Source organism: Pithys albifrons, chromosome 11, assembly GCF_047495875.1.
Source record: "Pithys albifrons albifrons isolate INPA30051 chromosome 11, PitAlb_v1, whole genome shotgun sequence".
In the NCBI taxonomy this organism is placed as follows: domain Eukaryota; kingdom Metazoa; phylum Chordata; class Aves; order Passeriformes; family Thamnophilidae; genus Pithys; species Pithys albifrons.
The window spans coordinates 1,778,542-1,805,507 of record NC_092468.1 but is presented as its reverse complement, the minus strand read 5'-3'; the positions used below and the strand labels follow the sequence as shown (position 1 = coordinate 1,805,507).

The 26,966-nt window shown below is 51.7% G+C and overlaps 2 protein-coding genes across 2 annotated transcripts in view; both read right to left on the bottom strand.

The window, feature by feature from the left end:
• VPS8 (VPS8 subunit of CORVET complex) overlaps nucleotides 1-19,233 on the bottom strand; it is a 72,593-nt gene extending 53,360 nt beyond the window's left edge. The window contains exons 1-11 of the mRNA XM_071566916.1: nucleotides 19,077-19,233; nucleotides 17,612-17,680; nucleotides 15,839-15,969; nucleotides 12,709-12,802; nucleotides 11,611-11,643; nucleotides 10,019-10,073; nucleotides 4,052-4,176; nucleotides 2,357-2,443; nucleotides 1,303-1,370; nucleotides 531-684; nucleotides 373-432 (exon numbers count right to left, since the gene is read on the bottom strand). Coding sequence (XP_071423017.1) covers nucleotides 373-432; nucleotides 531-684; nucleotides 1,303-1,370; nucleotides 2,357-2,443; nucleotides 4,052-4,176; nucleotides 10,019-10,073; nucleotides 11,611-11,643; nucleotides 12,709-12,802; nucleotides 15,839-15,969; nucleotides 17,612-17,680; nucleotides 19,077-19,184 — 984 coding nt within the window. The 5' untranslated portion in view covers nucleotides 19,185-19,233. The remainder of the gene's footprint in view (nucleotides 1-372; nucleotides 433-530; nucleotides 685-1,302; nucleotides 1,371-2,356; nucleotides 2,444-4,051; nucleotides 4,177-10,018; nucleotides 10,074-11,610; nucleotides 11,644-12,708; nucleotides 12,803-15,838; nucleotides 15,970-17,611; nucleotides 17,681-19,076) is intronic.
• Nucleotides 19,234-19,780: 547 nt separating this feature from the next.
• NME9 (NME/NM23 family member 9) lies at nucleotides 19,781-26,703 on the bottom strand. Its single transcript, XM_071566842.1, has 6 exons — nucleotides 26,671-26,703; nucleotides 24,066-24,123; nucleotides 22,923-23,026; nucleotides 21,453-21,524; nucleotides 20,902-21,039; nucleotides 19,781-19,846 (listed from the first exon to the last, which is right to left on the bottom strand). The coding sequence occupies exons 1-6, from the start codon at nucleotides 26,701-26,703 to the stop codon at nucleotides 19,781-19,783; spliced, it is 471 nt and encodes a 156-aa protein (XP_071422943.1).
• Nucleotides 26,704-26,966: the final 263 nt, after the last annotated feature.

Sequence of the window (26,966 nt, the reverse complement as noted above, 5' to 3'; positions counted from 1 at the left end):
AGTGCTCTACTTCCAGTCAATTTGTCCCTTTAATTAAGGGGTCTGTTGCATGGTTGGTGTGTAAAACACTGGGCCCAGTCCAAGGTGATTGTAGCCACAATGAGATGAACATTCCATCTGTGGGTGCACCCAGGCTGCAGCAGGGAAGGCAAAGAGCAGAGGGGCATCTTCCTACTTATTTGAGAAATCCAGCATCTCCACAGGGTGCAGCTGGAAGCAGCCTCCTCACCCCCTCTCTGCCCACACAGACCAACAGGCCATCCCTGCAATTCCACAAAGCAGTTTGCAGTGTGCTGACCAGGGAGTGACACCAAACACCTGGTTCTAATCTCGCCTCCTCCACTCTAGAAACTGTTTGGCTTCATTACTCACACGGCCGTAGGGAAAGGTCATCCACACCTTCAGAGATGGCTTCAGGCCAATAACCAGGATCTTCAAGGAAAACAAGGCAAAACACAACACCTGAGTACAGAGCAGAGAACTTCTCCTTTGTGCTTCCTCACACCAAGCCCCTGCAAGCAGCAAGTTACCTTTGTGAGGGAGGCCATGGCCAGCAGGGAGTACTGGGTGATAGGATGGTCCCTCAGATCCACCTTTGCGTGTAATGGCTCGATACAGCAAACCTCCCCCTTGGAGCCACTGAAGAGACACCGAGACTCACACGTCCTCACTCCCATGACCCTCCTGGGGAGAGGAGACACCAGCTCAGGGGCCAGTTAGCAAGAGACCAGCCCAACCATCTCATGAAATCCCAAGAGTGATGCTTCATAAATACTCAGTTTACAAAGTCCTTTGCACAGTGCCAGGGGTCACTTTTAACTGGAAGCAGTCCCATAGGCTGCTCAGATACAGACAAGAACTCCTTAAGATCTTACACTAACAGCAACTTTTGGGACATTCCTAGACATGGGCAGATTCCCTTCATTGTCAGTCTTTCCTCCTTGTTCCCCCTCTTGAAGAGACCAAGAAAAAAGGAGTGGTTACTGCAGGGCAGTTCTCCTGACTCAGCCAGGGAAAACCAAAAGGCAGCACTTCTGTGAGAGCTCCCAGGAGCTCAGGAGGAACGCCAAGATCCTGGGCAATACACTGACATCTTCATAACCAAGGCCATTCCTCGCCTCCTGCTGTGCCAGACAGCACCTTCCTTCAGCTGAGAAACTGCACTGCAGCCCCACAGCACACTTTCAACAGTCACACAGCAGCTTTACTGGGTCCAATGGGTTTTTTTCTGCTTAGATTTTAGAGACTATGAGCCAGAATTGGTTTCTTGTACTTTCTATGGGTTAAGAGTGATGGTCTTACTTAAAGGACAGTTCAAACACGGAGCCTCCGCTGTCATTGCAAATGGCAAGCGTGGGGTCATCTGTAAACTGAGCAGAGGAGCAGATTAAAGGTGGCCCTAAGGAATAACCTACTACAGAATTGATATAAAAATATACACTATGGCAGTATTGGCAGCACACAGAAGTACAAGCATTGCACCTACAGAAAGACACCTTTAACACCCAGAGCTGAGACAATTACTGGCTTTTTCATGATGTGCAAGAAAAGCAAGGATTGTGTTTCACCTTCAGCCCCCAACAGGCCCTGTTGCTAATTTTGTTACCAAAGTCCCACTGCTTTCCCCTGCAGCTCTGACCTACAGCACACAAACATCTGTGCTGCCACCAGAGCAGCTCCCAGCCTTGAGCCCCTGGGCTGGGGCAGGGCTGCTGCATGGGCTGCAGTGACAGACAGACCCGCATCACAAACATCCAGAGCTATGAATGACACCAAATAATGAAGGGATCACAGTCACAGCTCTGGAGGTCTTTGCAACCCAAAATCCAGCAGCACACAAGCTCCTGGGGCCACATAAAACAAAGCCAGGCACAAAAAAAGGTATGACTTTCTGTGCGTGGCAATAACACAATGATGAACAAGAGGCCAAAGATGATTTCTCTTTCAAGCCAAATGTTTCCAACCAGCTGTTTCAAAAACTGCTGACAGAAGCAGCTCGGACACTTTTTAAGTTTAAATTTGGCAACTCATATATCCAGGTCAAAATGCTGCAAGTTATAGAGAAACATGTTCTAGCAACTAATTCTTCATACATTTTGGCAACAGAGAGAGGAGTTACAACAGACAACTGTTGTTTGTTGCAGTACAACTCACAGCCAACACTACTGTGTCAATTCTCAAAATACTTAGTTTAATTTTTAGGTAGAATTTCCGTTTTCCTTCTCATCTCTGCATTCCACTGCCATGTAGCTCCTGGGTTCTGCTCTTGCCTGTAAATGGAGAAGCACTGCACAAGGGAGGTCACCACAGCTGATGAACAATGATGGAATAAAGGAGTGCATGCAGTGTTTGTTACCTTGATGTGCAAAATGGCTGTTCCTGGAGGGTGAGCATCTGTTATTGATCTCAGCAGCTTCCCACTGGCCAGGTCCCACATGGTGATCTGCAAGCAGACTGTGCTCAGGACACACTTACTGCCAAGGGTCTCTCCATCACCTTGTGCATTACGGCACATCCATGAACTCCTATATTGCCATTATCCCTCTGGGTTTGTTGGGTTTTCACAGCAAAGAAAAGTGACCTGAAATCTGTTCCTACGCTGTTTTTCCAAGCAGTTTACTTACCTGCTTATAGCTGACAACATCAGTTACCTCCACAACTCTGAGTCAGGTCCTTCTGGCAGCTCCCCCTGCCCCACCTCATTCCCCTCCCAGCTGCCTGCCCAGTAACACCAGTACAGAGTACAGGGCAGCTCTGCCACCACACAACACTGTTCCAAGTGCTCAATGCATTTCCCTCTCCCACAATCACTGCACAGGAGAAAAACCTCTGCTAACAGCCCTTAGCAAACTCCAGCACCTCCACAGCCACCACAAACCTTGTCCCTCCTGTGCTTGCTCAGCAGGACAGGTCAGGCAGCAGGACAGAGCTTGGCTTGTGCTTGGTACTCAGGTCAAGCAATTTCTCACCTAAGAGGCAGGAAGTCCCAAACTACTCTCTGCATAACTGAAGAGTGTTTAGCCCAGGAGAGCTGAGATTACATCCTGAATTGAGTGCTCTATGGGAAATAGTGCTCTCTGTGATTCTGTAAGTCATCTGCCAATGCTTCCAGACCAGATGTTTCAGAGTTGCTTCTTCAAAATATGTAATCAGTATCACTGAACACTGGCTGCTGTCCTGCATGCATTACACCCCCACTCCCACGTGGGCTGGAGCAGACTGGCATTTAGCCCCACAACAGGCACTGGGGTGTGTTCTGTCTCCACTGAGGTGAAGGCCAAAGGAGCAAACAGAAATTAATCTAAAAAGCAAACCAAAGCAGCCTTCTTTGTATTCCTCTGAATTTTACCAAGTTAATCTATTTCCATTTTGGTTTAGTTTTAGTCTTGTAACTTTTGTTCAGGAATTGCTTTCTCTCCTTTGCTTCTGAGAAGAGCACAAAACTACAACAGACTCAACCCCCTTTTCCCCCTGCATTTAAAAGCTGTGCTACTTCTGTCGTAAAACACAAGTAAGGTATTAGTCACTTCATGAAATAAAATCAAATGAAATTTCACAAAATGAAATGAAATAAAGTCAAATTTCTTGAAGTGAAATGAAATTTAACAAAATGAAATGGTGTCATTTCATTTTATTTCATGAAGTGTCCTTTGGGGCTGCATATGTGTTTCAGGAACTTCAAGTCATCACCACAGTAAAAACCAGCTTTACTGACCAAGCACAGACCTTACTATGTGACCCAGAGAGACTAAGCAGGTTGTCCTGGTGGGCCACTGCCTGTTTCAGTTTGTCAGGGGCAGGAATCACATCACAGCTAAATCCTTGACTCTATTCTGCATTACTCACTTCCTGCCCAGAAACTGCCCTCACAGTGTGAGTGTTCCTGGTGGCAGGACCTGGCTGGCCACAAAGGCTGAGAGGGCAGATCCCACCTGTGTCACTGCCCATGAGACCAACCCAACCAACACACAGCCACAGCCTGAGGGTGCCTGGCCTGGGGCTCCAGAGAGTGTCCCAGGACAGAGCCCAGCCCAGCCCTCCCCGGGATTACCTGTCCCTTGGCAAAGCCACAGAGGAGCCTGGAGCAGTCGTTGTTGATGCTGAGGGCAGAGATGGCACCGTACTGGGCACCCACAGCGGTGCTGCCCAGGCACAGCCGCAGCGCCTGGTTCTGATCTGCAACAACCCGAGAAATTGAGGGCACAGCCTGACTCAGACTGACATCATGCAATTATTTACAGGTCACTTCACCTGCGGAACATCAACAAGTCACAGACCCACAGTTAAGTTCTAAAAAAGAGTTCACAAGAGGAGAGCACCAGTTAGTACAGAGAGTGGAACACTGGCTTGCAGGGAAATACAGAAATGATTTTTAGAAGTACAGACCAGGCACAGAGAAGATGGAAATGCAAAGATATTACACAATGAAGAAGAAAATACAGGAAAAATCAAGGCAGTATCTCACCTTCCTTTTATCATTCTGCTTAAGTTGTACCATTGAAGATGACAGAAAATTAATTCTATCTTCTGAGCCTTATATCTCTATATTTGAATATTAACTGCAAAACCCCAACATGGACTTAATTTTATGTCATAATTTTATTATTATTATTATTTTGTATTTTTTCCTTGGTTTTGTTGATAAAGGCCAGAAGCTGGAGGGAAAAGGAACTTGCTTTCCAAGCTGGACAGTTAAAATGCTTGATGAGAAAAGACACTCTGTGAGGACTGTTGGAACAAAAGCAGAGAGCTCTGAAATGCATCAGAACCACCACAGCAACTCCATGTGCAGGATTCACCTGGAGCAAGGAAGGGAAAGGAGGGGATCCTGGGAAGCAGGGCTGAGCTGCAGAAACCCCCTGGAAGGCCTGCCCCAGGATCATCTGTCTGGGACACGTTTGTCCAGGCTGGAGCAGTGCTAGTGATTGCCAGAGGTAAAACAGAGCATGGATGTGTCCCTGTATCCCACATTTCCTGCCCAAAACGATGGATCCATCGCTCAGCACAGCCAAGCACACAGTGGGAGGCACCTCAGATTCCACCTGCATGAAGAGCCACCATTGGGAGGAGAGAAAAACAGGAGCAAGGGGAGCAGTGAGCTCCTGGATTACTCCAAAGCACTGTCAAGGGAACAGAGAACACCCCTGGCCATGCCACCAGCAAACCCTCTGGCACCCCTGACAGGCACAGAACAGGCCACAGGGAAAGAACACAAACCATGGAAGTTTCCCCTGGAAGCTCCAAGAACAGAAAGAACTGGAAAACAAGTTTCCCAGAGAGATATTCTCCAAGTGGCATCAAGATCCAAAGAAATAATTCCTGTTCCACAGGGCTGGAAATACAGTTCTCTTGACAAAAGCACCACCTGCTGACCCTACCAATGTGTTTGCAAACACTGGGAATGCTGCACTGGAATGGCACCCTGAGCCCTGCACGGCCCCTCAAGCCTCTCACCAGGCCAGTCAATGACCTTTCTCCTCCAAGGCAGGAAAAAGGAGAATCCTCCACAGCTTTCCATAAAAAGGTTTTACATCTTTATCTGTGTCCCCACAGGAACTTTCCAAAGCCCTTTTCTTTTTCCCTCACCCCCAATGTCAATTCCAAATAAACATCCCAAAATCAAGTGATTTGTGTGACCAATGCCAGTCAAAAGATGACACACAAGGAGGAGCCATTAGATCATATTTTAAAAAAAAAACCCAACTGTAATATGGACGAAATTGTTTTCAAAGCAAAGCAAGATAATAGAATCAATGAGCTCCTATCAATCAGGTGGCAAAATAATAAAAATAGATAAAAGCAAAAGGTAATAAAAGCTGATCTGATGGTTTTCCAGACTTACATTATCAGTTTGGAATTAAGGCACATTTAGGATTAAACATAAAAAGCTTTTCCCAAATGTTTGAAACAAACTGGCTATCAATTTTCAATCAATATTTTTGATTTTTCAATTTATATAAGGCAGTGCTTTGTGTGAAATTTGCCTGGCAGTAACTGTGTTGTCCTCAGAGTCTGAAGTCAAACTGAGATGGCTCTGCAAGTACAGAACAAACCAGGCCTGTGAAAGGAAACAAGTCACCTTTCAGACCAAAGAATTGAGGAGACACTCCAGAGGCTGATACTGCTCCAATCACCAGGATGCCATTGAGATCTTCCCCTGAGTTTCACAGGGTGCCTGATGTCCTGCAGAGTCACTCAGGTGTCACAAATTCCCTCAGACACAGTGCCAGAGATTCCCTGGATGGATGGTGAGCTCAGGGAGGAGCCTTTGCTGCCCCAAATAACCCCCTCCCCAACAGCTGCGGCCCTGCTGCCCCAGGGCAGGATCAAAGGCACCTCCACCTGTCCCTGTGCTGGTCCTGCCTGGGGAATGTGGGAGAGTGCAGGGCTCAGGCCCCCCATCGGCAATGCCAGAGGGAACAGCAGCTGGAGCGGGGCCAGAGAAGAGCAACGAGGCTGGAGAAGAGACTGGATGTGGCACTGAGTGTCCTCTGAAACACCTCCAGGGACAGAGAATCCATCATGTCTTGATCCAACCCCACTGTGATCACCAGCCCAGGGCACGGAGTGCCAGAGTGATCACAGTGGGGTTGGATCAAGGGTTGGACTTGATGATCTCAGAGGTCTCTTCCAACCCAACTGAGAAGAGCAACGAGGCTGGAGAAGGGACTGGAGCACAAGTGCTGTGGGGAGAGGCTGAGGGAGCTGGGGGTGTTCAGCCTGGAGAAGAGGAGGCTCAGAGGTGACCTCAGCACTGTCTGGAACTCCCTGAAGGGAAGTTCTGGCCAGGTGGGGGTTGGTCTCTTCTCCCAGGCACTCAGCAATAGGACAAGGGGGCACGATGGGCTCAAGCTCTGCCAGGGGAAATTGAAGTTGGAGAGCAGAAAGAAATTCTTTGCAGAGAGAGTGCTCAGGGATTGGAATGGGCTGCCCAGAGAGGGGGTGGATTCCCCATCCCTGGAGGTTTTTAACCTGAGCTTGGCCGTGGCACTGAGGGCCATGATCTGGTAAAGGGACTGGAGTTGGACCAAGGGTTGGACTCGATGATCTCAGAGGTCTTTTCCAACCCAATCCATTCTATGATCTGTTATCCCTGCCCTGCCTCCTGCTGGGCTGGCACTGGAAATGCTGGCACAGACAACATGCAAACTGGGCAGCAAAGGGGCTGGGCATGCAGGACAGTGCTCAGGGCACAGGTACTGTACCTTTTCCTGCTCAGTCCACACAGAGAAGCCCAAAAGAGGAAGGAAAAAGCCAGAAATCAACATAAAAGAAAGGAGTGAAGTAACAAACAGCACATACATGACAATCTCCAAAGACACAGAACCCTCAGATTTTGCTGAGTGTTTCCTTTGGTTAACATTTTACCTTCTGATTTATTTAAGAAATGATGCTGTGATAGTGTTTTAAATCCAAGCAGTTAAAAAAGTGAGATCATAAATTGGAACTTCATTGTACAGAAGATAAAAAAAAAGAAGAAAAGAAACCTGAGAGGAAATAAAAATGGTAATATAACAGTAATATAATTTTTAAAAGTGAGGTCATAAATTGGAACTTCAGTGTATAGAAGATTAAAAAAAAAAGAAATTGGAAAGGAAATAAAACTTTAATATAACAGTAATATAACTGGTAATACTGTTTCCAGCCAGCTACCACCAGCCAGCAAATCAACTCCCCATGAATTTAAAAATATCTCAGGGGAACCATCCCTAAATTTCATTTCAATGCTACCACACCTCAGAGACTCAGGACACTCACTGTAAGTTTTACTACCAACAGAGAAAATCAAATAAAAATAAATAGTGGTACCACACTCATCAAAACAACATTTAGCTATACAGAAACTTTTTTCTGGAACAAAACCTTTATGAAAAGTAACCCACTTCAGTCAGCTGTGTTTGAGCAGCATAAAACCTCTTTCTAGAAAAATGAATGAAGGAAACCTCTAAAGAGAATTGGTGTGTTGGTACAGGTTTGCTGTTTGAGCACTGCCCCTCTCCAGGGAGAATCCTCAGGACAAATCATGACACACACCCCAAGTGTTCATCTGCACAACTCCAAACAAGCTTCAGAAAGAATTTGGCAAAAAGATGCCACTCTTTTATATTAAAAATCAAAAATAAAATCCCCCAAGTGAGCACAGCCCCAGAAACAAGCTCATGTTCCAAAGGCATAAGAAACTGTCATTGTCCAAATGTGGTAACAAAGCACCAAATAGCAGATAAAGTACCTGGTAAAAAAATGAGAGCACCAAACCCTTGCAGTAATGCCAGCTCAGGTAACAGCCAGCAAACACCAGGGATGGCAGAGGGGGGGGTTAGGAGGGTATTTAACCCCTGCAAGATTTTGTGGCCCTGGAGTGGGTACCAGAGGAGCATCCACAGGCCCCCAGACACCCCCTTCTAGCACCACTTCTGCAACACTTCAGAGTGTGTCAGAGCAGGCAACTCACCCTACTCATCCACTAAAAAAATGTTGGTTTTCAAAGATCAGATGCACAAACTGAGAAATGCCCTGTAATAATTTTTCAAGAGCCAACAGGAGCATTCAAAGAAGCAGGAGGAAAGTTTCCCAAGTCCTCCTTAACAAGGGCAGAGCAGACAAGTCAAGAGCAGAGGTGGACTCAGGAGAAGAGACACACAAAATAGCTGAAGGCAAATGTATGAAAATAAAAACAAAGGGTTACAAAACAGACCTACACTTTTGCAGGCAGAAAAGGTGTTATGTTCCCTTGTACAGTACAAACCTTGCACACAGCCTACAAACCCTGGGGAGTAGATCTCACTCTAATCAACACCTCCAGAAGAAAAATATTTTCCTAAAAGCCTACAGACCTTGATCAGTCTACAGACACAAACTGCTGGTTTAAACTGCAGAAGAAATCCAAGCCAGTGTGTAAGAGGTACCCTTTGCATGCTTTTCTAGAGTCCCTTCTGCAATGAAAAATGCTGAAAATTATCTATTCTGACACTTGCAGAGAAGAGTTTCTTATCCAAAGCTCCCTGACTTCACTGTGTCTGCAAACAGAGAGCAACAGGAAAATCAGAGTGACAGTGTGTTCCATGGGAGTGATCCTGGAGAGCTCCACACACTGGCCCAATCCTTTGAGAGGAGAAAAAATCCCAAACCCACAAAGATCTAGTGCTAAAACCTCAGTAAGATCATGTGTTCCCTGCAGGAGACAGGAAGTTACCTACAGTCCTGTAATTGTTTCAATTAAGCAAAAGGCACCAAACAGTTTAATGCCCAAACACCCAGCAAGATGAGTCTCACACTGCCACAGTCCTTCCCACCCTCCTGTTGTGCCCCGTCCCCCAAATTCTGGTGTTTCAAATAATTTCAGGCAGCTTGAAAGAAAAGTAGAGAAGATACTGAAATTTCTAAAATGTTTAAGAACTTGATGCTGCACAGATAAAAGGCACAAACCCAGAGTTTGTGGGAGCAGAGCAGGAGCTGCTCTGGCCCAGCTGGGAACCTGGATAAAGAGGCACAGGCTCAGAAACCTTTCTAATACAGTTTGGTGATACAAGATAAACAGGATGGAGGGACACAGAGGGGGGTGAGTGGGGCAGGGAAGGAGACAACAGGACACAGGCCATGGGTCAGAAGCTCCACTCCCCAAAGAACACATTCTAATTCCCCTAATGCTGACAGCTGTTGTGTCACAGAGCAAAGATTAAGACTTGGGGGTGATGGTTGTGTGTTGCTTCTGGTTTCTTCCACAAGAAAACAGAGTATTTGCTATTTGAACACAGAAAAGGCTCTTCAGACAAGTGCTACAGAACTCAATGTCTCAGTACCACCAGGTCAGTCTCCAGCAAAGCAGAAGGAATATGTGAATAAGGACAACCAAAATATTACTTGGGCTTTATTTCTTTTCTGCAAGCAAAGCACAAACAACACCTTAGAAGGAATCCAGCCTGCAGTTCTAAATCAGGGTCAGGTTTTCTTGCTCGTGTTTGCAATTTTTTTAAGACCATTAAAATGCAAAAACCCCCAAAGTTTATTTTTAACTTACCAAATATTAGTGCCAACCCATGGGAAGTCCCCACTGCTATCAGATTTGATGCTGCCTGGAAGAGAAAGATTGAAAGCAGAAGAAACCATTCAAAACCCCACCACTTATCAAGCAAGGTTTGCTGAAAGGGGAACATTTCAAAGGCTGGATGTATAACTTTTTAAATTTGTAAGTGACAAGCAATTCCTCCATGAAGCCAGACAAGCACTACACCTGAATGAGCAGCACACATTTTCTCAGGATCAGAGGGCTGTCTCTCCCTCTGTTGTCTGAAATCCAAATGCTCTCACTGGCACCCACAGTGAAATTCCTCCTCTCCACAGTCAGCCTCCCTCACTCTTTGGTGTAGTCACTGAGTAGGAACACTCAGGACTTTTCCCAGCTCAACTGAACTCTCCTACACCCTGGACAGTGCTGGTCCCCTGAGAGAGGCCACAGCCAGCCCAGAGACTCCAACTGCCTTCCATGGGGAATTACACACAGCTCCAAGATCCTATTGCACTTGCAAGCCTGCACCCAATTAAATAAAATCTAACAGAAATCACATAATGCTGGAGCTGTATTGTTCTACTTTTTATTTATGACCAAGTGTGAGTCAGGTTAAACAAATCCAAGGGTGTGCAAGAGGTGGTTTTTATTCTATTTGCACATCAGTCACAGCATGCTCCAACTTTGCTGTGCAGCCTTTTGCTTAGATGTGACTGTTCTTTGCTCTTTGTTTTTTCAACAAAAAGTATAATTTCCTATGGATTGCTGCTACTACAACATGACAAAGCACATCTTTAGTTCCCTTGTAACACATTAAAACTCATTTCACAAAGGCAGAACAAAAACTTGCTGCATTTCACCTCCTTAAAATGCTTCTCTTCTCATTTACCTACAGGCAGCTTCACTTCTGACATTTTTTAATTAACATGCCTGACTTCGAATTGCTAAGCAGGAGCATCCTTTAGACAGGCTTTTAGTGACAATCTGTACTTTAAGGACATTTCAGACCCATCAGACACACAGGGGTTTGGAATCCATCACGTGCAGCACTTCAGTTTAAGTTTCTGTAACAAGGAGTCAAAGCAATAACTGGCAAAGCAGAAATAACAGGGCAATGCAGTGTGCCCAGCAGAGGGGACAGGCTGGGGCTCTGCTGGGGAGCCCTGGGGGGAGATACAAAGGGGAGGGCTCTGTCAGCAGAGGGGCAGCTGGGCCCTGCCCCCCGGGGGGGCACCGGCCGGGCCCTGACCCCCGGGGGGGGACCGGCCGGGCCCTGCCCCCCGGGGGGGGACCGGCCGGGCCCTGCCCCCCGGGGGGGGACCGGCCGGGCCCTGCCCCCCGGGGGGGGACCGGCCGGGCCCTGCCCCCCGGGGGGGGACCGGCCGGGCCCTGCCCCCCGGGGGGGCACCAGCCGGGCCCTGACCCCCGGGGGGGGACCGGCCGGGCCCTGACCCCCGGGGGGGGACCGGCCGGGCCCTGACCCCCGGGGGGGAACACCTTCCAGGCTGCTCCTCCCACCCCTCACATCTGAAACTCAAGGAAGATGCATTACCAGGTGTCTTAAATGACAGCTTCAACATGTTGAAAATTGTGAGAGTACTTACAATTGCAGTGGGCAAGCCAGCATCCACCTTGTCCTGGGGAAACAGGAGAAGCCATGAGTGAGAGAGGCAGAACACCCAGCCCTGTGCAGGTCTCTACATGCAGAACAATCAACACAAGCTGCATTTCAATGGTCCCACCAGGGCAGGCATGGCTGAGGGAACCACTGGCTAGAAATCTGCAGAGGGATGAGGCAGTGCCCAGACATGGAGAGGAAGCAGGATTTGCTGCAATTCCCTCAGAAAGTGTTGGGTGCACTGGTCCTGCTGCAGGCAATGAGCACAGCTGTTCCAGCACCTTGGAGCAAGCAGACCCACAGCACTGCTGTCAGGTTAAGGTGACACCTCCCACCAGGTTTAATGACACATAGCAGCACAAATCAGGACTGAAGAGGAACTGCCCCATTGCTGCTGCACCACGTCAGCCAATCCCCCTCCACTGCTGGCTCGGGGCTGCCAGTCAGTAATGTGTGTACCAGACATGGCAGAACTGGTAGCAGGGGGAGGGAGGAGATCACACACACCCCCTGCCCACACCAAAAGGGTTTCCAGCTGAGGGAGCTGGGGGTGTTCAGCCTGGAGAAGAGGAGGCTCAGAGGTGACCTCAGCACTGTCTGGAACTCCCTGAAGGGAAGTTCTGGCCAGCTGGGGGTTGGTCTCTTCTCCCAGGCACTCAGCAATAGGACAAGGGGGCACAATGGGCTCAAGCTCTGCCAGGGGAAATTGGAGATCAGAAGAAAATTCTTTGCAGAGAGAGTGCTCAGGGATTGGAATGGGCTGCCCAGAGACGGGGTGGATTCCCCATCCCTGGAGGTTTTTAAACTGAGCTTGGCCGTGGCACTGAGTGCCATGATCTGGTAAAGGGACTGGAGTTGGACCAAGGGTTGGACTTGCTGATCTGGGAGGTCTTTTCCAACCCAATTGATTCTGTGATTCTATGGATGTGGCACTGAGTGAGAATCCACCACGTCTTGATCCAACCCCACTGTGGTCACCAGCCCATGGCACGGAGTGGGGTTGGATCAAGGGTTGGACTTGATGATCTTGGAGGTCTTTTTGAACCCAATCCATTCCATGATTCTAATGGATCATGAGACTTACTGCTGCAGATACTATTTGGGCAGAAATTCCCTTCAGAAGCGAGAGGCGGATCACTGAGCCATGGAGCGAGAGAGAATCTGGGAGCTTTTTCTTCCTAAGGAAAAAGAAATCAAAAGCATCAGAGCACCATAAAAGTTGGGAACTCTGCCTACCCACAGCTAAACCAGCAGGTGGATTCTGCAACACCTGCATCTCATGCAGTTTCCATTGTTACTCTCAGGGCCACAGAACGAGATGAGAGGTGGGATTATGAGCAAAGCCTGCTCTGCCCTGCGGTGCCTGCACAGTTTGGTCTCCTGGAGGAAAGGAAGGACTTCTTCAAACAAAGGGTCACCTTCAAGCACATTTATTCGAATTTATTAATAAAGCCTGAAAGCAACACTTGGGCTCTTTAATGAGTCTTCAGTGAGTCAGGAAGTTTCAGTCTGGAACAGTGAATATCCAGGGAAAATACACAACTGGAAGAGGTTCCTTAGCAGAATACAGACCCCCCAGGAAAACGGGTGTGCTTAGTAACAACCTGCAACTAAAGCACAGCTGACCAGATATGAAAGCCTAAAGCTCCTGTTGATGGACACAGTATCTTTTAAACTAATAGTGATTTCTCAAGAGCTCTGGTGCACTGTAGCAGCCACTGCAGAGGGGAAATCTCAGGCAATTTTGTTGCCAAGCTCACCCCCACAGAGCCAAATTCCCAAAACTACCAGGAACCATCGAGTTCTTGTCTCTCCAGAGGTGCCCAAACAAGGAGTTCACAAACAGCCTGAAGAAACATGTTGTTAATAACTCATATTAAGGCTAAGGACTCATAACCATGGCAACCAGCCTCACTCAAAGATGACAGGAACACTTCCAGGTTTTTCTGGCTACTCTGTACTGGAAAACATTTAAGCCAGTCTAGGGAAGATTTCTCTCAGTACAAACCACCTTACTGGAAAAAACAAGAGGCAGTGAGTCCATACACCACCATATTCCAACATAAACCACCAGATTCAGAGTGTTTATGTCCTATGAAATTGCTCATGTAACAACCACAGCTTCTCATGGCACACAAGGCAGGCATGGGAGTGCTCAGGCCATCATTTGAGTACTTAACACGACAGGTCAGCAGTATTAGAGCTAATTATTATGTTTTATATGTCAACACTTGAAGGACTCCACTCAAAGGAGTGACAGCACTGGCCTTTCACAAACAACCACCAGCTGCCTGCAGACTCTGGAGCTCAAACACACCTTTGGAAGACTTTCTTTAAAGTCATCATGGTTCAGTGCAATAAAGATTTCATTAAAATTCAGACCAATTTAAACATTCCGTCTCCCATAAAATTGCTCAAACAGCCCAGCCCTCAATGCAACAGCAAACCCCATCTTTGCCCATGTGATCTGTGCCCAGAACAGGGTTTGTTCCCCAACAGCAAACCCCATCTTTGCCTGTGTGACCTGTGCCCAGAACAGGAGGGTTTGTTCCCCAACAGCAAACCCTATCTTTGCCTGTGTGACCTGTGCCCAGAACAGGGTTTGTTTCCCAACAGCAAACCCCATCTTTGCCTGTGTGACCTGTGCCCAGAACAGGGTTTGTTCCCCTACAGCAAACCCCATCTTTGCCTGTGTGACCTGTGCCCAGAACAGGATTTGTTCCCCTACAGCAAACCCCATCTTTGCCTGTGTGATCTGTGCCCAGAACAGGGTTTGTTCCCCAACAGCAAACCCCATCTTTGCCTGTGTGACCTGTGCCCAGAACAGGGTTTGTTTCCCAACAGCAAACCCCATCTTTGCCCATGTGACCTGTGCCCAGAACAGGGTTTGTTTCCCAACAGCAAACCCCATCTTTGCCCGTGTGATCTGTGCCCAGAACAGGAGGGTTTGTTCCCCTACAGCAAACCCCATCTTTGCCCATGTGATCTGTGCCCAGAACAGGAGGGTTTGTTCCCCAACAGCAAACCCCATCTTTGCCCGTGTGACCTGTGCCCAGAACAGGAGGGTTTGTTCCCCTACAGAAAACCCCATCTTTGCCCATGTGATCTGTGCCCAGAACAGGGTTTGTTCCCCTACAGAAAACCCCATCTTTGCCCATGTGATCTGTGCTCAGAACAGGGTTTGTTCCCCAACAGCAAACCCCATCTTTGCCCATGTGACCTGTGCCCAGAACAGGGTTTATTTCCCAACAGCAAACCCCATCTTTGCCTGAGTGATCTGTGCCCAGAACAGGAGGGTTTGTTCCCCAACAGCAAACCCCATCTTTGCCTGTGTGACCTGTGCCCAGAACAGGAGGGTTTGTTCCCCAACAGCAAACCCCATCTTTGCCTGTGGGACCTGTGCCCAGAACAGGGTTTGTTCCCCTACAGCAAACCCCATCTTTGCCCGTGTGATCTGTGCCCAGAACAGGGTTTGTTCCCCTACAGCAAATCCCATCTTTGCCTGTGTGACCTGTGCCCAGAACAGGATTTGTTCCCCTACAGCAAACCCCATCTTTGCCTGTGTGACCTGTGCCCAGAACAGGAGGGTTTGTTCCCCAACAGCAAACCCCATCTTTGCCCATGTGACCTGTGCCCAGAACAGGAGGGTTTGCTCCCCTACAGCAAACCCCAGCTTTGCCCATGTGATCTGTGCCCAGAACAGGAGGGTTTGCTCCCCAACAGCAAACCCCAGCTTTGCCCATGTGATCTGTGCCCAGAACAGGAGGGTTTGCTCCCCAACAGCAAACCCCATCTTTGCCTGTGTGATCTGTGCCCAGAACAGGAGGGTTTGTTCCCCAACAGCAAACCCCATCTTTGCCCGTGTGACCTGTGCCCAGAACAGGAGGGTTTGCTCCCCTACAGCAAACCCCATCTTTGCCTGTGTGACCTGTGCCCAGAACAGGGTTTGTTCCCCTACAGCAAACCCCATCTTTGCCTGTGTGACCTGTGCCCAGAACATGGTTTGCTCCCCTACAGCAAACCCCATCTTTGCCTGTGTGACCTGTGCCCAGAACAGGAGGGTTTGCTCCCCTACAGCAAACCCCATCTTTGCCCGTGTGACCTGTGCCCAGAACAGGGTTTGTTCCCCAACAGCAAACCCCATCTTTGCCCGTGTGCTCTGTGCCCAGAACAGGAGGGTTTGCTCCCCACGGCGGCAGGAGGGGCTGCAGTACCTGCGGAGGTGCGCGCGGTCCCCGCTGTCCGAGCTGGCCACCGAGGACGTGTCGTACGAGTGCGTGTCTGTGCTATCGACGTTCAGCAGAAAGGGATCCTCCAGAACGAAGGACTCCTCTTCATCATCAGTCTGAGGGGACAGAAGCACCACAGCTTGCTAAAACACACACCACCAGCACTGAAACATTAGCAAAACTGCACCCATCCAGCTGGAGAACTGAGGGGAGGGCAGGACAGTCTCACACCTACACACCAGAACTAGTTATTACTTTACTGGACTCATTCTGTGGAAAAAACATTTTCCAGAAATCACAATAATCACAGGAGTTGGCTGGAGAGAAAGTCATTCAACTACTCTTTCTTCCCAAGTATTCCCTACTCCATCAAAACCTACATAGACCTGTAACTGAGCTGTTCCCAAGAGAAGATCTAGAATTATCATCATCTATTCCAGCACTTCATGAACTGGCACTGAGAGCCCAGCAGTCCCTCCAGCTGCCATGAGAGTTGATTCTGCTCTTCTCTGTGCTCTTCTCCTCTCAGTCTCAGCCTGGAATTTTTTACTACAGCATTTTTCAAACAGACATTCCCCTGATGTCTCCTAAATTCAGTGCAGTTCACATTGTTCTCTCAGCACAGAGCCAGGGAGAGCAAACACAACACCCCAGCTATGGCCAAGGAGCAGAGAGCAGAGCAGGCACCCCTCATTTCTCACAGCTGGCAGCCCCAAGCCCACTAAGCATCTCTTTGCCTTTTTGGCTCAGACAGGTTGTTCTCTACTCAAACCCTTCTCCAAAGGTGCTTTACCAGCCATTCCCATTCCATGTGTAACTGAGATCAACAGCACTGGAGGAAGCCCTTGTGTTTGTCTGCACTGAAAAACACCTTCCTCATGATCACCTCTCAGGGTTAAGGCTTGGACTCCACTCCTCTGACATGGGTGTCACTGCATCTCCCTGCAGTTTGGTATCACCCAAACTCACTCAATCCCCTCTCCCTCCATCCCCCAGGGCAGCAGCACAAACAGGACACACCTCTGTACACCCCTCCTCCTACTCTTCCTCTTGTTCCCAGCCTGGATCCATTTGGGACACCTTATGCCTGTATTTTTAATGCAGGTTTTTAAGACAACAGTGAGCCCTTCCAGGCTCTTTCTCCCTCTAGGGGAAAAGGAAGTTCAGCCACCCTTTCCTCATTTCCTTAAAAAGCTTGTTTTCTTGGACTTTATTTTTACTTCCATGCCCTTCTTTTCCTTTTGAAGGGTTGTACCCTCCCACAGCCACTGGTAAAAATACACTGGGTTGGATACAAGTGAGACAGTCAGTTCTCCCCTGCAAGGTACCACAGGTAACATCAGATGCTGAGACAGTTCATTCTCCTGCCAGAGAACTAAATATCTAGTTCTGACCTTCTCCCACAACTCAAGAACCACCCAGAAACTGTGCAATTACTTTAGCTAAAAACAGCTGTTTGATGACCCTGACCTTTAACAGACTGTACAGCTTCAGGTGGCTGTCCAGACCCACAGGTGAACAGGCTTGATGGAACCCTTTTATGTGTTGCACCTGTGGATACTTCAATTGAAAAAACCCCACAATTCCATGTCACACACTGTAAAGCAATTACTGAACTGGACATGCACCTCCCCAGCTGCCAGCATCAGGACATCATGGAGTTACACAGCTTTATTTTCCAGGAAAAGCACAGGAGGAAAGGAGCCACAGGAGCATGTTCTGCCTCACCGTCCTGCTCCCTGTCTGACAGACACTCACCTCATTCAGGATGCTCTCCAGAGTTGGAGGGGTATCAACCTGAGGGATGTCGAACTCTTTGTCGTCAATCTGCACATCAGAAACCACAGGCTGGGTTTAGGTTCCCTATTCCACATTCCAAACTTTATGTTACCTACACAATCATTTAAAACAGCCACAAACTCGCTCCTGCCAACACTGCCCTGCCCAGGTGAGAGCTCTGCGGGCTCACAGTTCCACCCGCTGAGCGAGGGCAGGTCCCTCCTGGGGGCTGCGTGAGACTGACAGGAACAGTCACGGAACGCTTTGGGTGCTCTGGGAATAAAGACACTGCTGCCCTGTAAGGTGTTTGGAGCAAGGGAGCAGCTAAATAAATGCCTGGCGGTATCCCTGCCCCATCGGGCACCCCGTGCGGGACTGGGGCTCCCTCCTCCTGAGGGAGGGGAATGAAACTGGTGTGACAGTGACAGAGCCCGGGGCAGCGCTGGGGCTGGGACTGTCTGGGGGACACACAGACCGACCCTCTCTCGGGAATGTCTGAGGGACACACAGACCGACCCTCCCTCGGGAATGGGTGAGGGACACACGGACCGACCCTCCCTCGGGAATGGGTGAGGGACACACGGACCGACCCTCCCTCGGGAATGTCTGAGGGACACACCGACCGACCCTCCCTCCCTCGGGAATGGGTGAGGGACACACAGACCGACCCTCCCTCGGGAATGTCTGAGGGACACACAGACCGACCCTCCCTCGGGAATGTCTGAGGGACACACAGACCGACCCTCCCTCGGGAATGTCTGAGGGACACACGGACCGACCCTCCCTCGGGAATGTCTGAGGGACACACGGACCGACCCTCCCTCGGGAATGGGTGAGGGACACACCGACCGACCCTCCCTCGGGAATGGGTGAGGGACACACGGACCGACAGACCCTCCCTCGGGAATGGGTGAGGGACACACGGACCGACCCTCCCTCGGGAATGGGTGAGGGACACACCGACCGACCCTCCCTCGGGAATGGGTGAGGGACACACCGACCGACCCTCCCTCGGGAATGGGTGAGGGACACACCGACCGACAGACCCTCCCTCGGGAATGGGTGAGGGACACACCGACCGACAGACCCTCCCTCGGGAATGGGTGAGGGACACACCGACCGACAGACCCTCCCTCGGGAATGTGTGAGGGACACACCGACCGACCCTCCCTCGGGAATGGGTGAGGGACACACAGACCGACCCTCCCTCGGGAATGGGTGAGGGACACACCGACCGACCCTCCCTCGGGAATGGGTGAGGGACACACCGACCGACCCTCCCTCTGGAACGTGGGGAGGCTCCCTCTGGAGCCTCCGTCGGGGCTGTCTGAGGGGACCGGCCCGGCCCGTCCGTCCCGTCCCTGTGCGGCCTCAGGGCCCTGCGGGAGCGCCGGGGCCGGCGCAGCCCCGCGGCCCGGCCGTGCCCCCGCGGTTCGCAGCTCACCAGCTCGCTGCGGCAATCCAGCTCCCGGTCGAGCTCCGCCACGCTGAGGCGGTGCGCGGGCGGCTCCGGGGAAGGCTCGGGCTCGGCTCCGGCCGGGGCCGCGGCCATGGCAGCGCCGGGACTCGAACCCGCGGCCGGCACCGACACCGGCACAGACACCGACACCTCCCCGCGCAGGCGCAGCGAGAAGGGACCGCCCAGCCCGCCTTAAAGGGGCCGCGTCGGGACAGCGGGAACGGGACAGCGGGGACAGAGTGGGACAGGGAGAGGACACCGGGGGACGGAGGGGGACACCGAGGGACAGAGAGGGACAGCGGGGATAGAGGGACAGCGGGGGACGGGGGAGACACTGGGGGACAAGGGGGGGACACCGGGGACAGGGAGGAACACCGGGGATAGAGGGACACCGGGGAACGGGGGGGACAGCAGGGACAGAGGAGCACTGGGGGACAGGGAGGGGGACACCGGGGATAGAGGGGCAGCGGGGGACAGGGGGAGGCACTGGAGGGGACAAGGTGGGACAAGGAGGGACACCGGGGACAGAGGGACACCAGGGGGAGGGGAGGGGGCACACAGGCAGAGGGACACCCGAGGACAGGGAGACACACATGGACAGGAGGACACTGAGGGACAGGGGCACACAGGTCAGGGGGACACCGGGGGACACCAAGGCACACGGAGCCGGCGCTGCTGCCACTACTCCTTTATTTGCTGCCAAACCCCTCGTCTCCTCTTCGCTCCGCGTGGCGCTCCCGGCCCGGCGGGTCAGGCTGCGAGAGAAGGAAAGGGACAGGGCAGGGCCAGGCAGGGGCACAGCCCGCAGGGTTTGCCCTCTCGGGGTTGGGGGCACAGCCCGGGCTGCAAACCCGTCCCCGCAGAGCCTGGAAAACGTGTCCTTGGAGACCAGAGGAAAAGCTTTGGGAAGAGGTGGCTGCCCTTACAGAAGGCAGGATCTGGTGTAACCAGATTTGATGCCCAAGTGTTTGTGTTTTCTTTTAAAAAACACCTGTTTTGTTTTGGTTTCATCACTAGTTGCAGCTGTTTCGGTATTTGTGTTCAGGACAGAATAAAGCCACGTGGGGTTTCCAAGAGCCCTCACCAGGCCAGAAGGTGAGGGGGGTCCAATGTACCAGAAAGTACCCACTGGAAGGAGAAATGCCCCATTTCCCGCGGTCAGACACCCAGGCCCCCCTGGGCTCTCCCTGGGGTTCCGAGGGGACAGTCCCTGGGCTGGGCTGTGCCCGGGGCAGGAAGGGCCGCGGGTGTCCCAGGGGCACCAAGAGCCTCCCACCCCCGCCCCTGCCTCACCTGCTGGCCCTTCCTGCTGTTCCTCCCGAGGGGCAGCCGTGCCCCCCTGCCCCTGGGAGAGGGCTCTGTGCTCCTGAGCAGCAAGAGAGGTGTGTGAGCAGGGCGGGTCCCCCTGCCCTCGGGTGAGGCTGTGCCAGGCAGGGCCCCCCTCCCACCCCTCCTGCTGCCCTCAGGGCAGGGACAGCAGAGCATCTGCCCCTCCAGGGGCACCTGCTGAGCTCCCAGCCAGCTGGACTAGAGGGACAAGAATCCCCAGGAACAGGCAGCCAGCTCAGAGGGAGCCTGCAGGCCTTGAGGTGCCTTCAGACCAGCAGGGCACAGCCAGGTGGGCACTTTGGCTCCTCAGAAATGCCCTCAGTTTGGAGCACACACTTTCTGTGGCTCAGCACACTGACTGGGCTGGCAGGGGCTTTGTGCCAGGAGGTGACTCTGCTTTGGAGCCGTGCTGGCTCTGGGCAGCTGAACCTCCCCCCTGCCATGCACATCTCAGGTTTGTAGGGCTCTAGTGGCTGATTACCAGCACTTGCTCTCCTCCACGTTCAGGCACCTTCCTGTCCCCTGCCAGCTGTTCCAGGATGGGTTTCAGCTGCTCCAGGATGGTTTTCCGCAGCAGTGGTGCATTCAGCCCTCTCACAACAGCCACCAGTTCTCCTCCCTGGAAGGTGGCAAAGCAAACCAGTCAGTGAGTGCCCAGGCTGTGCCCTCTGGGCTCTGCACATCCCCACAGCACCCACAGTGTGTCCCACCCTCCTCCCAACATGGCTGCTCAGCTCCACAAGGGGAAACTGGGAACAGCCTCCTCTGTGTCCCCTGACCAGTGCTAGGATGAGGCAAACAGCTTAGGGCAGGACTGAGGTCCTGCACAGGCAGGAGGTTCACCCTGAAGACCCCACAGGCCAACTCACTGGCTGTGTATTCTTATCTGCACAGCACCTGATCATCAGCAGATACAGAGCAGATAAAATTGCCCCCTCATAAAGAAATGAAATATCCCTCCAAAGGGTGGTTGTTCCCACCAGCAGGTCATGCCTGTGGCTGTGCATCCACTGGGGAGAGGTTTCCACTCACTGCATAAAACAGAAAGACAGGCTGGCACAGTCCTCTGTATCCTTCCAGAGCATCAACGGAATCAACCTCAGCCTGAAAGGGAGGGAAAACAGAGCAGGTGTTTTCAGAACAGCATTTCTGCTCCAGAGGGATGCAGGTGCACCTGCCTGGACTCAGCCCCCCTCAGCTGGCACTCACCCCACACACAGCAAAACACCCCCAGTTTAGGGTCCCAGTTTTGGGGAACAAAGTAACGCTGGTCAGAGCCAGGGCCACAATCAGGTCATGGCAGTGACCTGACAGGCAGGTGGATCTCACCTGCAGGAGCTGGAACAGCAGCTCTGCTGGGACAGGGATATCTATTCCCAGCAGCTTGCCTGGGGGAACCCCAGAGAAAAAGGCTGGAAAATGAAATCAGGGCCTCTTGTCCACAAGCAAAGTGGCAGCAGGAGCTGTGGTGGCAGCAGGAGCTGTGGTGGCAGGAGAAGCTGTGGTGGCAGCAGGGGTAGCAGGAGGAGCTGTGGTGGCAGCAGGAGCTGTGGTGGCAGCAGGAGCTGTGGTGGCAGGAGAAGCTGTGGTGGCAGGAGAAGCTGTGGTGGCAGCAGGGGTAGCAGGAGGAGCTGTGGTGGCAGCAGGAGCTGTGGTGGCAGCAGGGGTAGCAGGAGAAGCTGTGGTGGCAGGAGGGGTGGCAGGAGGAGCTCTGGTGGCAGGAGAAGCTGTGGTGGCAGGAGGGGTGGCAGGAGGAGCTCTGGTGGCAGGAGAAGCTGTGGTGGCAGGAGGGGTGGCAGGAGGAGTGTTGAGCTACGAGAATCGTCCCTGCCCTCAGCTCTGTCCACAATCCAGAGCTGCCTTCAGCCAGGAAAGGCACTTGAACACAGAATCCCAGTGTGGCTGAGGCAGGAGGGCCTCTGAAGGGCTCTAGTCCCAGACTCCCCCACGCAGGGCTGCTCAAGGCTGTGTTAGTTTTGAGCATCTCCCAGAATCAGCTCTGCCTCTCTGGGAACTTGTCCCAGCCCCCCCACTCCTACACCAAACACCTTTTCCTTCTATTTACTTGGATCTTTCCCTGCTGCATCTTATCCCATCCTTTCCTGTCCTGTTGCTGTGTTTCACTGAGACATGTCTGTCTCTGCCTTCTCCATCAATTCCCCACTAGACATCTGTCCCTTTTCCTCCCCTGGTGACCAAGCCCAGCTCCTTCAGCATCTCCCTGTACATCAGAGGACTCTGCCAATGACTCTGTCCAGCATCACTTGCTTAGGCAGAAACCTGGGAAGTACAATTCAGTTGAAGCCCAAAAACTCTTAATGATATGAATTCTTTCAGCTGTACTCAAGCACCTGGATTTGGCAGGTTCACTCCCAAGGAGCTCCAACTCCTGCACCATCATCACTTGGGCTGAATATTGGCAAGAAAAGGTCCCTTCAGCCTTTGTGCCCCTGCCAATGCCAGGGGACTGGGTGTTTCAGGCAGTGCCAAGTGGGAACTTACCACAGCAAAGTGCAGGAGGTCACTGCCAACCTCATTCCTGATTTTTTGGAACAGATCCACTACTGGTTTGCACGGGCCACACCAGGCTTGAAAAGCATCAACAACTGCAGGAAAATGAGTGAGAATGAGATGGGAATGGGTCAGTTTAGACAGAGCCCAACAGACCAAACACTGAAGGGCTGAATTCAGCTCTGAGGTGGAAACTGCCCTACCCTTGCAAGGTTTGAAACGCTGGGCCAGAGGGTGAAATCTTGTTATAAAGTAACAAGGTCATAATTACGTGGAGGAGCTTTCACAGGAAACCTGGGCATGGCTGTGCCCTGTGGGATACCAGGCTTTGTAGGGAGAACTGCAGCACAAATGTGGAGCATGAGGCACAGACACCCCCTCCCCTGGGAGCCAGGGCTGGTCCCTGTGCTGGGGACAGTCCAAGCACTGGCTGGAATGGACTCTCCAAAGCTTCTGGACCAGCACTGCTTGGATTGCATCACACCTGTCCCACAGAAGTAAAGAGGACTACAACCTACAGCTTGTCTCGCCTCTGTCAGAATGTTCCCCCCTTCCTGTGCAGATAAAGAAGGATTTTTGAGTTGAGAAAAAGGTTTTGGAGCTGTGGGCAGATTCTGAGGCCTACGAGCAGGTACTGAATTAGTTCTGTGAGAAAGACCAACAAGCCAACGAAACCAAAGTAAGATAAGAGGGTTTGGGTCGAGCTGCCCATGAGAATGGAACGTTGAAGAGATAAAATTCTCACGGCAGAGTGAACATCTGTCCAGAAAGTGTCATCCAATTAAAAGCTGTAAATGAGGTTTATGGACACTGTGATTCAACCTGTAAGACTGGGCTATGGGTGGGATTTAAGTATGTATGTTGTGTAATTTGAAGTTAGAGTTGGCTTTTACCTTTACCTATTTTTTCCTTTCTCCATGGATTGATTTAATAATCTCTTGGGTGTGACACCTGTGAACTGTGCCCTCATTAACTTTCTTGGCTGCCACCACCTACTGTGAACTCTCACACCTTCCACTCAGGGCAAGAGCAACGGGGGACTGATTAAACATCCTTAACACTAATAATTCCCAACAGTCCTGGTGTCCTTCTGACTCTGAACAAGAGCAACCCATGTGCTGCCCAAACTCTTACCAATGAGTCCTTTGAGACACAGCATTTCCTCCCAAAGCTCCTGGCTAGTGATGGCAATCTGTGTGAAAATACAGTAAGTCATGGGGTGCAAACATGCTGACAAACTGCTCAGGAGGGACACACCTGACTGAAGAGGCACCACCTGAGAGCACTCGGCAAACTCCCCTGACTGGTGCTGTCCCCTCAGACCAGCTGGGTGTGACATCCCACAGGATCCCAGGGATCCCATGGACAGGCAGCGGCACCAGCCAAGGACCAGCCCTGCCTCACCCAGAGGCAGCTCCAGAGCAGCGGCTGCCAGGGGGGCCAGGCCGGATTTGCAGAGACACCCAGGGCTGTCCTGGGGGTTGGCTCCCAAACTGCCTCTGCCAGGGCCCCTGCCTGCCTGCCCAGAGCTGCCACCTCTGCCACAACCTCCCAGCCCCTGCCACGCACAGGGCAAGGGAAGGGCTGAGAAACACCCATTACACCCTCAGGTTCTTCCTGGCACTCTCCTGCTTTTCTGGCAGCAGAGCTCCTGGTGGGGTCATGCAGAGACCCCAGAGCAGGTCCCACCCCAGCAGGGCCCTCCCATGGGAGCCCAGAGCAGGAGGGGCTGGGCTGGGCAGGGCTGACCCACAGCATGAGAGCTGCCCCACACCCTGCCCTGCCCTGCCCAGCCCAGCCCAGCCCAGCCCAGCCCTCCCCTCGCAGGGCGTTCCAAGCCAGACTCCCCATCAGCAGCTCCCCCCTGGCCTGCACACAAACTGTGCTGCTTTAAGGTGTTTGTGTCTTGGTAACATCACCAAGTCAATAAACACTTGTGTGGTGTGCGGGCACTAGAGGGGGCGCTGAGCCCACCGGAACTCCCAGCTCTGGCCAACGACTCCCAAACACAGCAAAGGAAGGTCGGGAGGGATCTGAGGAGCTCTTCATCTAATCCTGCTCAAAGCTCCGTGTTGGATCAGCTTGCTCAGGGATTTTCTCTGTCAAGGATGCCCCAGACAATTCCATACACTGTGCCACGTGCTGTATTATCCCACACTTCCAATGCTGTTATTAGAAAGGAAAAGATCTTTAGCATCTTCCCCATCTTACAAGACTTATCCCTCAATATGTACTTAAAAAACACAGCAAGTAATAAAAAAAGGCTTCTTGAGAAATGCAAGATCTGGTTTTGTTCATCCTGAACAATGAGGACTCCCAGTTCCTTCCTCAGCTGCTTTCATCAATCTGAACTACACTGAGACTCCAGTGGAAGGCAGGAAGTTGCCCCAAGGCCAGAGATTTCACAGTAATGAACACCACGGGCATTGAAGGGCTGCTAAAAATCCACAGTCAGGAATTCCAAGAGTGGGAGTTCCAGGGCAAATTAATTGGCCTCTCACAGGTTTTCAGATGTCACTGGAGGTCACCCAGGGCACTTTTTCCAGGACCTTGTCCCCCTCTGGGAATGGGAGCTGTTCAAACCCTCTGTTTGCCTGGTCAGCACAGGGCCCCATGCCTAATTCTTTCAGAGAACACCTGAAAACACCAGGAAATGTAATTGTTCCTGGTGCTGGGACCACGCTCAGTGTTTCACAGAATGCCAAGAGTCCAAATGACTGATGACAATAATTTGGGATAATGAGTTCAACCACAGACTCGAGGGCTCCCGGCACCCTCCAAGGTGTCCCCAGGCTGCTTGGCCCTGGCTGTTCTCCAACACAACCAGAGCTTTTGCAGGACACCCCATCCTGTCCTACACAAGGCTCAGCTTTCCTCTGCAGGTGTGAACAACCCCAGGGCTGCAGATCCAGACCCAGCTCTCCCTTGGCTGCCAAAGGGGCACAGTGTGGATGATGCCACGTTCTCCACCACTGGAACGCAGCTGGACAAGCAGCAACAGAGACCATTCCTACCTCAATGCAGAGATTCTCTTCCTCTTTTACACAGGTTCACATTTGCCAATTCCAACAGTGAAGACACAAGGCCATAGAGCCCTTTATCTCCTTTCCTCTTTCTTGTGATGACTGAACTTGTTTCAAATTTTGAAGCAGACCTTCAGAACCTGCTTTGGGTTTTCAATGTTTCTGCACAGGGAACCACCCCCAGAACTCCTCTCTCCCCACGCAGTAACTATAAAGCATCATTAGGCCACTTGTGCAGTGTAAACAAGGAAAAAATCCTCTACATATCTCTGTGAAATAGGTTTTCCAGCCTTGGAATTTTTCTTGTACCTCCTGACTTTCCCCCCTTTACAGTGATGTTCCTACATATGTGACCTGGTCAGAGACGTTCAGTGACATTTGTCATTCAGGAGAAGACCCTCCTTCCCCAGTTCCCTGAGCAGTTACCCCATGAAACACAGATGCATTTTGCTCTCTGACAGCAGCCAAGCCTGTGCCAGCCTGGAACAGCCTGAAATGACCTGCAGCCCCCCAGCCCCTTCCTCTGCACCCGCAGCATGGACAGGGCACAGCCTGCCAGGGCTCCCCAGCCTCCCACCTGCCTTCAGGAATGATCTTTCCCCTTCAGCACCTACAGTAGGGCTTTGCCAGCAGGGGCTGAGATACCTCAAGACTGAACTTCATCCTTTGCCCTTGTCATGATTTACAAGGTCCTTACAAGCCTGGCTCCTACTGACCTGCAGCTCTACCTCCTTCTTCTTTGCAGCCATCCTGGAGAACAGGCCCCTGGAGCAGAGCAGATGATCCCACTGCTGGCCAGCCTGCACCAGAGAGCACCAGAAAGCACAGAGATTTACTGCCCCAGCCCCGACACAGCAGCACAGGGGTCCCTTCCCCTCACAGAGGAGCTGCTGCAGGGCCTGACCTGGCACTCACCCCCAGACACGGCGGCCGGTGCCCCTCACCTGGCAGGGTGGGACAGGGGCCTGGCCCAGCAGGGCCTGGCAGCACCTCAGGGCAGCTGGCAACACCC